Source organism: Nicotiana tabacum, chromosome 21 (genome assembly GCF_000715075.1).
Source record: "Nicotiana tabacum cultivar K326 chromosome 21, ASM71507v2, whole genome shotgun sequence".
NCBI classification, from domain to species: Eukaryota; Viridiplantae; Streptophyta; class Magnoliopsida; order Solanales; family Solanaceae; genus Nicotiana; species Nicotiana tabacum.
Window position 1 is genome coordinate 1,895,442 of NC_134100.1, and position 15,562 is coordinate 1,911,003.

The window sequence follows — 15,562 nt, forward strand, 5'->3', positions numbered from 1 at the left end:
GTTCCATGGAAAAGGGGTTCTTACATCTAGAGAAAAATGTTGGAATGCAGAGATTTAATTGAACATCAAATCCTTTGGCAAACAAAAATGGGATCATCACTTTTTTGGTATGAAAACTGGACAGGTCTTGGGGCACTATATTTTTTAGTTCCTCAGGACTTTGGCATTGATGAAAATGTACATAATGTACATGATGTTACCTTAGATGGTTCTTGACAGGCCTTGTTGGATGCTGGAAACAAGAGGATATTTCAGTGTTAAGTCAGTATGGGAGTATACAAGAAGAAGAGACGAACCAAGAACAACTTATAGAATGATTTGGCCTGACGAGGAATCTCTTCAACACTTGTTTTTTAGATCAGAAACTGCAAAGACAACTTGGAAGTATTTTCTATCGAGGGTAGGAATAGCTGTGGAGGGACTTACATTGCACCAAGCAATCACAAAATGTTGGACTGCAAATGTGTGCTTAAGGCTAAAACCGGTAATGCAAGCACTCCCCTTATGCGTAGTCTGGGAACTTTGGAAAAGAAGAAATAGTATGAAGTATGGTGATGTTGTGACAACTAGCAGGGTGATTTATCAAGTTTCATCAAATCTTCAGGCATTGGTGAAAGTGAGAAAGCCAGGGATGGACATGGTACCTCACAAATGGCAAGATCTATTAGCTATGATGGAAAATTTCACTCCTAAACTTAAGGTTACAAAAGTCATGTGGGAATTTCCAAGTGCAGGATGGCTAAAAGTTAATATGGATGGTGCATCGAGGGGAAATCCAGGCAGGAGCTCAATAGGTTTTTGTATAAGAAATGAAAATGGTGACATAGTCAAGTCAGTAGGGAAAGAGATTGAAGAGACAACAAACACAGTAGCTGAAGTGAAGGCCATAGTAGAAGCACTAAGGTTCTGCAGATTTCAACAATACTCTCATGTATGGCTTCAAGCTGACTCAATGTTATTAAAAAAGATAATGGATGGGATCTGGAAACCACCATGGATCATATCTGAGCAGGTAGAGGAAATGATGCAACTGATGAATAGGGGCAATTACACAGTGACTCATATTCATAGAGAGGGCAACAAGCTGGCAGATCATTTGGCTAATTATGCTTTAGATCATGGAGAAATAAAATGCCATCAATTATGGCATCTAGATGCATAGGGAAGGAGGTTGGTTAATGAAGATAAGCTGCAATGTCCAAATCTAAGGGTGAAGGTGAACAGGAGATAGTAAGCAAAGAGAAAAAGAAGAGCGGGAGGTGAAATCATGCTTTCAGTTATTTGGATATACAACCAGCATGGTGCAGAAGTGTTTAATATCATACGCATGGTTCAGGGATATGGGAATATAAAAATGATTGATCCTAATTTCGAGCACAACAAGAAGCAAATGGCATTGGAAACACAACTAGCATGTGCAACAAATATGTTTTCGAGAAAAGCAGGCAACAAAGGCCAATGTTTTATATTATCGCATGCTTCAATCCAATTTGGATTAAATAATCTCTTAATATGCATACAAGATTTAATGTGGAAGGCCTGGCAGACAACACATGCTGGTGAGCAAAGGAATCAAATGGAAAAGTGGAATGCACATGGAAAGTTATCTAGGATACATAAAAGCATGCAATACTCTAGGATGAAGGTACTATGGGATATATTTCTTTATGTTGCAGCTGTAGGTGGAGCTCACGTGCGATTCCAGTACAAAGCTGTCTCTCATCAGCTCAATCGACGAACCAGAAGGACGTAACAAAAGGAAAAAAGGAAAAAAAAGGTGCAGTTGCCATGCACGCTAACTGCTGCCAAGTGGGAGTTTTGTGCGACAGAACTAACAACAATAGTTCACGCAAAGCACAACAGCTGGAAAAGGAATCTAAATGTGCATTGAGGCATTTTCTGAATATTTTAATGTGCACACATGGATTCATGTGCAAGGCATGGCAGACAACACATGCTTTTGAGCAAAGGGATCCCATGGAAAAGGCTATAGGTGGGCCTCACGTGCTTTCCACCACAAAGCTTTAACAATCCTAGGCTTCGTCGATATTAAGGCTGTGCACTGGTATGCGACTAGCATGGGGGACGACGAACGGATGCTGGAAGATGGGATGTGATCGAACATGGAGGCACGACAGGGATTTGCACGCCAAGACTATTGTGAGTCTACTATGGAGGATGGAGGGAACTAGATATGGAAGCAAACTACAACATGATTTTATGAAACAAAAGAGATTAGAAGGAACGTTGCATTGTGCGCCTTTCACATGCACATTCTTGGATGCAGAATTGTATTACAAAGTTTAATAGCATTAATGTGTTATCAATGTTGAGTGTAACACTCAATTTTGATAATAGGATACTTGTTAAGTTCAAACTTTATTACTTTCTGTTCGTAGGATATCATGACATTGTATTTCGTATTTTATCTGGTTATAAATAAAACTAGCCCTAGGCGTTTGCCTAACGGAATGACTAAAAAAAAGTCTAGAGTTCCTTTCACCTACCTCTAATTCTTCAACAATTTTACTTCAAAATCTTTTCTTAATTTTTCTTCCATTACCCTCACAATGCTTCTCTAATCAGCAAAGAATAAAGATTATGGCTTTGGTACTCACGTTCTTTACCTAATCTTGTTGAAGTGCCCAGAGTACACCAAATACCAAATACGTCCCTTTTGAGTTTCTTCTAATTATGTGTTCGATCACCACGTCGATCACTACTGGTGTTAATTTGAGTCTGTTTGCACTCGGTTCATGGTTTCGTCGAGGTTGTTGCTTTGTTTAACCCGATTGATTTACAATTTTCAGCTTTGTTCATCAATAAAAGGTCCATTTCTAGCCACTTTCCCCTATTTTAAAGAGTGGAATGTTTAAGTGATTTTGTTTCAGTTATATGACTTTATGATGCTTAGTTTCTGCCTATACGAATTTAGCTTATGTTTGATTAATATTTGTTAATGCCAAGCTATATCAATATGTTATTTGGGGGCTTAGAACATCATTGTATAGTGAAGATTAATCATTTCCTCAATTTTCTCGATGCTTACGTATTTAGGTGCAAAGTTAGCCTAATTTCATGTTTCATCATGTATTTAGCCAAGTTACTGGATATTCTCATATGTTTTAAGCCTATTTGTTTTGCTCGGATGTATTGTGGAATGCCTTGATTATTTTGTTTGCCTTGACAAAGCATCAGGAAGTGATAGTATATTGATAATCGACTGCGGGTCTTATACGTTAATCAACTTATTTTGAACTATCTCCTAAAACAACTTCTTGGTATATAAGGGAAATTGGTTCCATTCCATTATTTCAATCTGTAACTTTAGTTTTACTTTTTAATTCGAAAATATAAAATGCCACGTTATAATTTGTGACTTGTTAATGATAGCCAAGTCACACCTCTTCCATAAATAATCCATATCCATAATTCATGGCCTTACACTCATCTCGAATCTTAGGAAATAAACATCATGAACATCGTAGCTTGCTTTAGGCGCGATTAATAAATCATCATGACTACGGGTACGGTTCCCGTGGCATAGTCATGATGCCTAATTATTGAATTCGGGTGTGCATTTATGTGACCCAAATCCAAATCTCAACAATGTTAGATAAAATATGTCGAGGAATGCGGGTGAATTTATGTGACGTGGTTCAAGACGTATTTTAAATGACGTTGAAATCTTCCTAAAAATGAATAAAAGCGGCTATGAAGTTAAAATCGAACCATAGGCTAAAAAATGTACTAAAATCAGATAATTGAGCCAATAATAACAGTTGAGCGACCGTGCTAGAACCACGGAACTCGGGAATGCCTAACACTTTCTCCCGGGTTAATAGAATTCCTTACTTGGATTTTTGGTTCGCAGACTGTAATATAGAGTCAACCTTTTCCTCGATTCGGGATTTGAACCGGTGACTTGGGACACCATAAACTATCCCAAGTGGCGACTCTGAATTTTAAAAATAAATAATATCGTTTCGATTGTCACTTAAATTGGAAAAAACTCCTTTATACTCCCTTCTCGGGGGTGTAGGTAAAAAGGAGGTGTGACACCATGTTTGTGATTTCAGCCATGTCTTGAGCAGCCCACATCTTTCGTCAACTTCTGCATTTAGATTAACTTCTTGCCTTTCTCTTCTTTTTTCTTTATTGTGACTAACTTTTGTTGATCAACTCGGACTGTTGACTCGCATTCTTGCCGCGAGCTTCTTTCATTGCTGACTTGAATTGCATTCTGAAATGGTTTCCCTTTCTCCAAGTGGACGCCTACTTGCTGAAACTTGAATGTATTCCGTTGTTCTCCAGGTGGACGCCTAATTTCTGAATTTGAAATGTATTCCCTTGTTCTCCAGGTGGACGCCTGATTGCTGAACTTGAAAATGTATTCCCTTGTTCTCCAGGTGGGCGCCTGATTGCTGAATTTGAAAATGTATTCCCTTGTTCTCCAGGTGGGCACATGATTACTGAACTTGAAAGGCATTCCCTTGTTTTCTAGGTGGGCACCTGATTGCTGAAATTGAAAATGTATTCCCTTGTTCTCCAGGTGGGCGCCTGATTGCTGAACTTGAAAATGTATTCCCTTGTTCTCCAGATAGGCGCCTGATTACTGAACTTAAAATGCATTCCCTTGTTTTCCAGGTGGGCACCTGAATGTTGGACTTGAAAATGTATTCCCTTGATCTCCAGGCGGGTGCCTGATTACTGAACTTGAAATGTATTCCCTTATTCTCCAGGTGGGCGCCTGATTTCATCAAAACAAACAAAACAAATAAAATTTTCTTCCCCAGTTTGCACTAGGAAGATTTGTGAGTTGTTAGCAATATCGTAAACCACTTATACTATTGATACAATGATGAGAGTAAACTAATGACTAAACCAGGATGTGCGTCTCCTATGAGTAAAACCCAAAACTTTGACTAGCAAATGCGTCTGCTAAAAATAAGACCTAAAGGAACCAAACTAGGAAGTGCATCTCCTACGAGTAAAACTTGTACGGACCAAAACCAGGAAGTGCGTCTCCTAGGGGTGAAATCTCAATTTAGGAAGTGCGTCTCCTAGAGGTGTATCCTGAAAGACCCAGACTAAGAAGTGCGTCTCCTAGGGGTGAAATCTCAATTTAGGAAGTGCGTCTCCTACAGGTGTATCCTGAAAGACCTAGAATAAGAAGTGCGTCTCCTAGGGGTGAAAGTTCAATGATTCAAACTAGGAAGTGCGTCTCCTATGAATGAACTCTCAATTTAGGAAGTATGTCTCCTAAAGGAGTAACTTCAATGACTCAAATTAGGAAGTACGTCACCTATAAATGAACTCTTAATTTACAAAGTGCGCCTCCTAAAAGTATATCCTGAAAGACCCAGACTAGGAAGTGCATCTCCTAGGGGTGAAACTTCAATGACTCAAACTAGGAAGTGCGTCTCCTACAAATGAACTTAAATGAACCAGACTAGGAAGTGCGTCTCCTAGGGAAAAATCTCAATTTAGGAAGTGCATCTCCTAAAGAAAAAATATAACCCGAAAGACCCAGACTAGGATGTGCGTCTCCTAGGGGTGAAACATCAATGACTCAAACTAGGAAGTGCGTCTCCTAGGAATGAACTTAAATGAACGAGACTAGGAAGTGCGTCTCCTAAGGGTGAGAACTACAGTGACTAAAACTCATATGATCCACACTAGGAAGTGCGTCTCCTAAGGATAAAATCTCAATTTAGGAAATGCATCTCCTACAATAAAATATAACTTGAAAACCAAGACTAGGAAATGCTTTTTCTAGTGGTGATGTGTGATCTTCTCAATAGCCTTTGCGTAAGCAGAATTGGGGCATTACACCTAAAACTTTCAACCTTCCAAGCTTTGATATGAACATAGCTTCCGTCCCTGTTTCAAACAAACAAAACTTGTGAGTTTAAACATGGTGGTTGGTTTGTGGCCTTGACTTTGCGGCGATTGCTCCTTCACTTGCCATGATAACTTTGATTTCACCTTGAAAGACATTGCTTGCTTATTGACTAACCAATTTCTCTGTCACCCTTATCACAGAAAATACCTCTTCTCAATTCAGACCTAATACCCTCTATCTGTTGCATTGCTCATGAACTGACATTTACCAAACCTCTGTGTTTCACATGAATCCCAAAGCACGTCAATTGTCACCCCCTCAGTGCGTATGCTGTTCTTTCTTGACATAAACCACTGCCTTGGCCTTAAGGCCTATTGCTCCTTCACTTACCATGATAACTTTGATTTCCGCTTGGAAGACCTTGCTTGTTGTTGGTTAGCCACTTTCTTTGTTAACCTCATCATAGAGAATACCTTTTATCCGTTCACCCAACATCCTCTATCTGTTGCATTGTTCATGAATTGATATATACCAAACCTTTGTATTTCACAGAATCCCAAAGCATGTTGATTGTTAACAACTCAGTGCACACGTTGTTCTTTCCTGACTTATGCCACTTTGATGTGCTAGCCAAATTCCGTTTTGTACAATTGGAAAGTTGGTAGCAAATTTTAAAGTCATTTATCACTTGTTCTAACCAAATAGACTCAAGAAGAGGAAGTAAACAAAACAAAAGGAACAGAGTAAGGACAATGGAAAGAGATGATTCCTAACAATAAAACTAAACACTTATAAGATGTATATACCATTTCTAATGACTGTGACATGCACCTTTGGATTACATGGCCTAATCTGCCAAGCAAGTCTGATGTTCAACTCTTATTGTACCTCTTCATCGTGAAACTGGGCTTCAATGCTCCAATTTTCCAATCTAATTCACGATCCTTACTCGACTTGTAGTTCCTGAAAGGTTTTCACCATCAAGCCTATTTCATTTTGTTCTTTCTCTCAACTTATTGTCGCCTTATGGTGTCTGTGAAGGTTTTCACCGATAAGACTCTCTCAGTTTTGTTTTTCTTGTGCAGAACGGAGTGTTGCCCCTGATGTGAATCATACCTCTAACTCGCTTGCCTTGGAACTATACAAAGATTGATCGGAAGGTCTTTCTTTGGACCGTAATGTGGGCTTTTGGATGGGGTTAGAAAGAAAGGGTATCATAATTCATATGGATTGATTGGCCTGTTGTTATGCAAGGATAAGGTCAATGTATTGAGAACAAACAAGGATAAGGTATGTGGTTCTCGGTTAGGTAGGACTTGATATTATAATTCATATGGATTGATTGGCCTTTTGTTATGCTAACATCAAGTATAGACCAAAGGTGGGTTGATTTCAATTTCCAAGAAAGCCTATTTTAGAATGGAAAGATAATACCGCATCACCAAGAGGTAAAGTTATCTCCCATCTCAAGGTAAGAAAGATAATCATCAGAAAGGACTACATTTATCACTAAGTTCGGGTTTGGGATACAAAAGTAGAGTTACTAACCATTCAGTCCATCCCAGTGATGAATGAGTTTCCCGATGTTTTTCCCGATGAGCTTCCGGGTCTCCTACCATAGAAAGAAATTAAGTTTTCTATTGACCTACTACAAGATACTCACCCAATATCTATTCCTCCCTATAAAATGGCCCCCGCAGAGTTGAAAGAGTTGAAAGAACAACTAAAAGACTTGCTTGAAAAAGGTTTTATTAGACCTAGTACGTCACCGTGGGGAGCACCTGTGTTGTTTGTAAGGAAGAAAGATGGTTCTTTAAGAATGTGTATTGATTATAGGCAACTGAATAAGGTGACGATCAAGAATAAGTACCCGTTCCCGAGGATTGACGACTTATTTGATCAGTTGAAAATTGCCAAGTGCTTTTCAAAGATAGACTTGAGGTCCGGGTATCATCAGGTAAGGGTTAAGGGTGAAGATATTCCGAAGACAGCATTCAGGACTAGATATGGGCACTTTGAGTTTCGGGCTAAGTCGTTCGGTCTGACCAATGCCCTAGTAGTATTCATGGATCTGATGAACTATGTGTTCAGGCCTTTCTTAGATCTGTTTATAATTATATTTATTGACGATATATTGCTATATTCTCGTTTAGAGGATGATCATGCTGGTCATCTGTGTACGGTGCTCAGAGTTCTACAAGAAAGGAAGTCATATGCAAAATTTTCTAAGTGTGAATTCTGGTTGAACTCTGTAACTTTACTTGGGCATATCATTTCGGGGGAAGGCATCCAGGTGGATACACAAGAGACTGAGGCAGTGAAGACTTTGCCTAGACCCACAACACCGATGAAGGTTCGTAGCTTCTCCATTTGGCAGGATATTACAGAAAAATTTTAATTGTCTCGCTTAATGTTCCAGAATAACATAAGGAAATCTATGATTCAAGTAAGATGAAGAAAGATTACAAATAAGTATAGATAGATATATGTAGGTCGCAAGCTTAAAAGTATGGTAGATCGACAAGGTTTTAGAAAGATACGAGGAAGGATAAGAAAGGATGAGTGAATAGGTAACGGGAATGGGTAAGTCCTTGGGGTTAAGCTCATAAGAGAGATGATGGTTTTCCTAAGTTATAGGAGACTCAGTATAGCCCGAATGAACTCAAAGGAATCTAAGACTAGTAACGTTTAGAATAGATGAAATGTTGCCCTAATAGTGGATAAGGGCGCAATTGTGAGGGATAAAAGATGAAGCTTGGGCCTCCGAAGAGGGGAATTTCCTAAATTGTGCAAGATTAAGAAAAACTATGCAAGTTAACTTAGAAGGGAACTAGATTTCAATGGACCGATGCTTGTGAACGGAGTTTTCTAGGCCTTAGAGGACAGATTAACTTCAGCACTGATTCTAACACTTCTAGAAAGGACCTATGGTTACATTATCTATTGTGATTCTTCAAGCATTGGATTGGGTTGTGTGCTGATGCAGCATGGTAAGGTTGTGGCTATGCTTCTAGACAACTAAGAAAGCACGAGAAGAACTACCCGACCTACGAGTTAGAGTTAGCCACGGTAATTCATTCACTAAAGATGTCGAGGCACTACTTGTATGGCATTCATGTTGATATCTATAGAGATCATAAGAGCCTCAAGTACATCTTCAAGCAAAAGGAATTGAATCTTCATCAAAGGAGATGGTTGGAGCTACTTAAAGACTATGACGTTTATATTTATACCATCCGGGGAAGGAAAACGTAGTTGCCGATGCTCTCAGCCGTATATCTATGGGTAGTCTGTCGTATTTATAGCCAAAAAAGAGGGGAATAGCCCATGAGGTTCATCAGCTAGCTAGTCTTGGAGTTCGGTTACTGGACTCAGATGAAATTGGAATTACTCTTCAGGATACGACAACATCCTCTTTAGTAACTGGAGTACAGGAACGTCAGTAGAGGATCCTGTGCTCATTCATTATAGAGATACCACTCTTCAGAAGGAGAAGACACCATTTAAAATTACTGAAGATGGGGTTCTCAGATATAAGGGCGATTATGTGTGCCTAATGTTGCAGGGCTGTGTCGACAGGTTATGGGAGAAACTCACTATTCCCGTTATTTTATCCATCCAGGAGCGACAAAGATGTGTCATGACATCAGGGAAATATATTGGTGGGACGGAATGAAAAAGGATATAGCAGAATTTGTTGCTCAGTGCCCTAATTGTTAGCAGGTTAAGATTGAGCATCAAAAATCCGGTGGATTATTGCAAGCTATGGAGATTCCGACTTGGAAATAGGAAATCATCAATATGGACTTCATCATAGGCTTACCTCGTACCCAGTGTAAGTTCGATTCAATATGGGTGATCGTTGATAGGCTCACAAAGTCAGCCCATTTTCTGCCCGTTAAAATTACATATTCCTTAGAAGATTAGGCGAGGCTTTATATCAAGGAGATAGTACGACTGCATGGTGTCCCTGTATCTATTATCTCGGATAGAGGAGCTCAATTTACAACTAACTTCTGGAGGTCCTTCCAAAAGGGATTGGAGACTCAAGTAAGTCTTAGTACAACATTTCATCCCCAGACAGACGGACAAGTTGAGCGTACTATTCAAATACTGGAGGATATGTTGCGACCTTGTGTAATAGACTTCAAAGGTAGTTGGGATGATCATCTGCCGCTTATTGAGTTTGCGTATAATAATAGCTACCATTCCAGCAATCAGATGGCTCCATACGAAGCTCTTTACGGACGAAAGTGTAGGTCGCCTATAGGATGGTTCAACATTGGAGAATCTGGATTACACGGGGCAGACCTAGTTCAGTAAGCCATAGAAAAAGTAAAGTTGATTCGGGATTGACTGTTGATAGCTCAGAGTCGTGAAAAAACATATTCTGACCTGCGACGATGAGATTTAGAGTTCAGGGTTGATGATTGGGTATTCTTAAAGGTGTCGCCTATGAAGGGTGTGATGATGTTTGGCAAGAAAGGCAAACTTAGTCCACGGTATATTGGACCTTATAGGATCGTTCGGAGAGTGAGATGAGTAGCTTATGAGTTAGAATTGCCCTCAGAATTGGAGTCTGTCCATCCAGTTTTCATGTATCTATGTTAGGAAAGTGCATTGGCGATCCTACCCGAGTAGTGCCCATGGATGATGTATAGATTACAGAGAACTTATCATACAAGAAAATTTTGATTGCCATTCTAGACCGACAAATCCGCAAGCTGCAGAATAAGGAGGTAGCCTCAGTGAAAGTGCTTTGGAGAAACAACAATGTGGAAGAGATGACTTGGGAGGCCGAGGAAAACATGAAGTCTATATATCCCTACCAATTTCCTCTTCCATAGAAGGGTCCGACTGAGACGTCATAACCTCAAGGTGCGTGTATAAATTCTTCTATTGATTATTGTCATTGTCCTGTATGTCGTTGAATTATTAAGATTCTACGGGGAGAGTTGGTAGGAGTTTTGTTACAAAAGGCGACCTTGCCAAAGTTATATGGATCACGGAGAGTGGAACATTCGAGGACGAATGTTTCTAAGGGGGGAAGGATGTTACATCTCGCATTTTCGTACGTTAAAAGTTTCGTCTTCAGTTAACTGATGTAGAATTGGGGATGAGATCATCTTGACGTTAACGTATTAACAAGAAATAAATAAGTGTTATGAGGGATAAAGGGGTACGAGGATTAACGAAAACGAGTTTCGTTGAAAGTGGACAATTTGGAATAAAATACGGGTCGAGCGATAATACCCGAAAATTATAAACTATTACCATGAAAGGTACCATGTGACCACGGTAGTATAATATATAAAGTATATATGAAGTATTTTTAAAAATAAATAACATTCTAAGTAATTTGGGGTAATTTTTAAATTATGCGGGTAGTTGGTTAATTACCGGGTAACAAAATATTACCCAGTTAACTAATAAGTGGATAAAAATTATTGAAATTCTACCCCACCCCACGTGGAAAAAAGCCACAACATTGAGAGATGACTATGCAAGTCATTATTGCCAAATGGCTAAGATTGGAAGATGACTAAGATATAGGTTACATAATTGTCACACCTCCTTTTTGCACGCCCGCCCCGAAGGGTAAAGTGCGCGAGGGGAGTTTTTCCAATTTAAGTGACAATATTCAAAATGGGATTATTTATTTAATTCAGAGTCGCCACTTGGGAAAGGTTTGGCTTTTGGTGTCCCAAGTCACCGGTTTATCTTGAATCCCAAATTGAGGAAATGTTCAACTTTACAAATGAAGTCTACGAACCAGAAATTCAAACACGAAGGATTTTCGTGCAAAGATAAAGTGAGCGGACATGAGCGATTTTTGCCCGTTGGAATACTCCGTGTGAAGCACATTTTGAAAGATTCGACCGAATCTTTGCTTCAAAGATTTCCTACATATCCTGGGCTAAACAGGAATCAGGTCAATGTAGTTCAGGAATTTTTGGTAGCTGGGACTACCATGGGATTGCAATGCTTACTGTTACTGCTATTGTTGTTGCCGCTACTGCTTTACCGACCTCCTTATTACAACCAAAGAAAATTGAAACTGAACTAACTACTTATGCCTGCCAACCACTAGTTACAAGATTCCTATCTATAATTCTTTTGCAACTTGATCTTGGGTCATAGCTGATTCTGCTTGTAGACTTCGATCCGAATCTTGATGCTCGCAAGTTGTAGGCGCTTGTTTATTTCTGCAGTATTGAGTGAAACGGGATTTGCAGAGCTCGGGAATTTAATCAAATTTTGAGCAACCTGCACTTTGTTTGTTCCAATATTTGGGAACATCTTCTTTTTATTCTTTTCTTCTTTTCTTTATTTTAGATTGAGACTCATCCCGTAGGTAGTCTCGATCCATGCGCCTCGAGGCCAGACCTACTGAGACAACAAAACAACCGAACGAAATTTTCTTCCCCAGTTTTACTAGGAAAATTTCGTGAGTTAATTGCCATAAAAATCTACAGAATTGATGAGGGGATTGGAAACCTCAAATCTAAAAGGCGCAACTAAGGGATTGGAGCTCTAATGTCAGCTAAAAGCAAATTGCTCAACTTAGGGGTTGGAGCCCTAATGCTGGCTATGGAAAAGTTTCTCAACTCAGGGATTGGAGCCCTAATGTCGGCTAAAGGAAAGTTGCTCAACTCAGGGATTGGAGCCCTAATGTCGACTAAAAGAAAAACGCTCAACTCAGGGATTGGAGCTCTAATGTTGGCTAAAGGAAAATCGCTCGACTCAGGGATTGGAGCCCTAATGTCGACTAACAGGAAAAAAACGCTCAACTCAGGGATTGGAGCCCTAATGTCGGCTAACAGGAAAAAACGCTCAAGTTATGGATTGGAGCCCTAATGCTGGCTAACAGGAAAAAACGCTCAACTCAGGGATTGGAGCCCTAATGTTGGCTAAGGAAAATCGCTCAACTCAGGGATTGGAGCCCTAATGTCGTCTAAAATAAAAATGCTCAACTCAGGGATTGGAGCCCTAATGTTGGCTAAAGGAAACTTGCTAAACTCAGGGATTGGAGCCCTAATGTCGGCTAAAAGAAAAACGCTCAACTCAGGGATTGGAGCCCTGATGCTGGCTAAAGGAAACTTGCTCAACTCAGGGATTGGAGCCCTAATGCTGGCTAAAGGAAAATCGCTCAACTCAGGGATTGGAGCCCTAATGTCGGCTAAAAGAAAATGCTCAACTCAGGGATTGGAGCCCTAATGTTGGCTAAAAGAAAAATCACTCAACTCAGGGATTGGAGCGCTAATGTCGGCTAAAGGAAAATCGCTCAACTCAGGGATTGAAGCCCTAATGCTGGCTAAAGGAAAATTGGTCAACTCAGGGATTGGAGCCTTAATGTCGGCTAAAAGAAAAATCGCTCAACTCAGGGATTGGAGCCCTAATGCTGGCTAACAGGAAAAAATGATCAACTCAGGGATTGGAGCCCTAATGTCAGGTAAAAGAAAAACGCTCAGCTCAGGGATTGGAGCCCTAATGCTGGCTAAAGGAAACTTGCTCAACTCAAGGATTGGAGCCTTAATGCTGGCTAAAGGAAAATCGCTCAACTCAGGGATTGAAGCCCTAATGTCGGCTAAAAGAAAATGCTCAACTCATGGATTGGAGCCCTAATGTCGGCTAAAAGAAAAATCGCTCAACTCAGGGATTGGAGCCCTAATGTCGGCTAAAGGAAAAACGCTCAACTTAGGGATTGGAGCCCTAATGTCGGCTAAAAGAAAAATGTTCAACTCAGGGATTGGAGCCCTAATGTCGGCTAAAAGAAAAATTGCTCAACTTAGGGATTGGAGCCCTAATGTCGGCTAAAGGAAAATCGCTCAACTCAGGGATTAGAGCCATACTGCTGGCTAAAGGAAAATCGCTCAACTCAGGGATTGGAGCCCTAATGTCGGCTAACAGGAAAAAACGCTCAACTCATGGATTGGAGCCCTAATGTCGCTAAAAGAAAAACGCTCAACTCAGGGATTAGAGCCCTAATGTCGGCTAAAGGAAAGTTGCTCAACTCAGGGATTGGAGCCCTAATGTATGCTAAAGGAAAAACGCTCAACTGAAGGATTGGAGCCATAATGTCGGCTAAAGGAAAATTCGCTCAACTCAGGGATTGGAGCCATAATGTTGGCAACAAGTGAAGGAGTGATTTTGGGGATTCTAAACTAACCCTTTTTTTTGGAATTTTCTTCTTATTTCTCTTTTCGTTTTTTTTAATATATTTTTATATTATTTTTTGTTTAGTAAAAATGCAGGAAAGAATTTGGAGGAAACTTCCCTCTTGGGTCGATTCCTTGCTGCAAAGCTGTTTCTCGCACTTGTGCATTTCTTTTCTTTTGGGCGGCACCTGCTTCTTGCACGATTGCTTTGGATTGCACCTGTTTCAATTTTCCAAACAAAGAACAATTGTCAGTTTGAGAATGGTGGTTGGTTTGGTGGATTTGATTGCTTGGTCCCGGCCTCATTTCCATTTGAGAAACTCTTCCATTGATTTGAGGCAACAGACGACCCCCTTTCAAACTGATCAGACTCGCATTTCCGGATTTTGTGATGATTCGCCCGTGCAACGCTTTGGTTCTTCCATCCCATTCCGCTTGGGGATTTTTACTGAGGCAGACCCAATGGGTATTGTTACTGGGGAAGACTTGTTGGGGACTGGGATTTTTGCTGGGGCAGACTTGTTGGGGATTTTTTTTTTGTGTCTTTACTTTGAGAGCAATCAACATCATGATCAGTTGGGATTGGACTGACGCACCACTGAAGCGGGGTATTTTCTTCACTTCTTACTGAACGAAGCTCTGTGAAACCGGTCCTGCCACCTTTTCTTTCCCACACATTTCGGAATTTAGGGTTAAAACAAAAGGGATTCAAGGAAAGGTAAAACAAAGAGCGGAGAAACGAATTTAAAAGAGAAGTGTCCCTTTCGGGACAAGAAAGACTTATCTGAGGCAACATGCTGACTTTAAATTGACATGACATGCTTTTTGGACGGGATTCCCGACCCTCACAAATTTGCATTTCCTCATGAACCAAAACGGATCTATGTTTCCGAACCAAGGAACCTTGCTAGAACTTTCTGAGGTAGAATCATCTTTTCGGCCGACAGCGCCCTTGGCAGGTTTTCGCTAGTCGACCTCTCTCATTTCTTTTCTCACTGTCGCCTGATAACACTCTTTGCGAGTTTTTACTAAACAAGCTCTCTCATTTTCGATTTCTCTACTCCAGTCGCCTTATGGTGCCCGAAGGTTTTCACCGACAAGACTCTCTCATTTTATTTCTCTCAATTTTAGAATGTATCAGCTTCCAACCATGATATTTCTTGCTTTTCCCCGCCTTTGGCAATTGATCCGAAGGACTTGTACTTGGTTTTTGGTAAAAAGGAATTGTGGATGAAATTACAACTTCGGAACCATTTGGTGGGCCCCAGTTTCAACTTCAGGGAAAATTGGATTTTATTTTTGGTGTGACTGAACCCCAGAGAAAGGCTGCCTACGTATCCTTTCGGAATCAAGTCAGACGTAGTTCAGGCTAATCATTTTTTTTTTCTGGAGCATCAGAGAATTTTGATCCTCAAACCTAACTGCAGTGGCTAATCGCGCGGGACTTAACCTTTCCAACTTTATTTTGACTTTGTAGGCCTTTCTTTTCTGTCTTCTTTCTTCCAATTTCAATTTTAGAGCATTTGGGGGTACCTTTGTTTCTTCAACTTCGCTGAGG

The 15,562-nt window shown here is 40.3% G+C and overlaps 1 protein-coding gene across 1 annotated transcript; it reads left to right on the top strand.

Annotated features, from left to right (window-relative positions):
- Nucleotides 1–205: 205 nt before the first annotated feature.
- Nucleotides 206–1,162, top strand: LOC142175552 (uncharacterized). Its single transcript, XM_075242557.1, has one exon. The coding sequence runs from the start codon at nt 206–208 to the stop codon at nt 1,160–1,162; it is 957 nt and encodes a 318-aa protein (XP_075098658.1).
- The last annotated feature ends 14,400 nt before the right edge of the window (nt 1,163–15,562 follow it).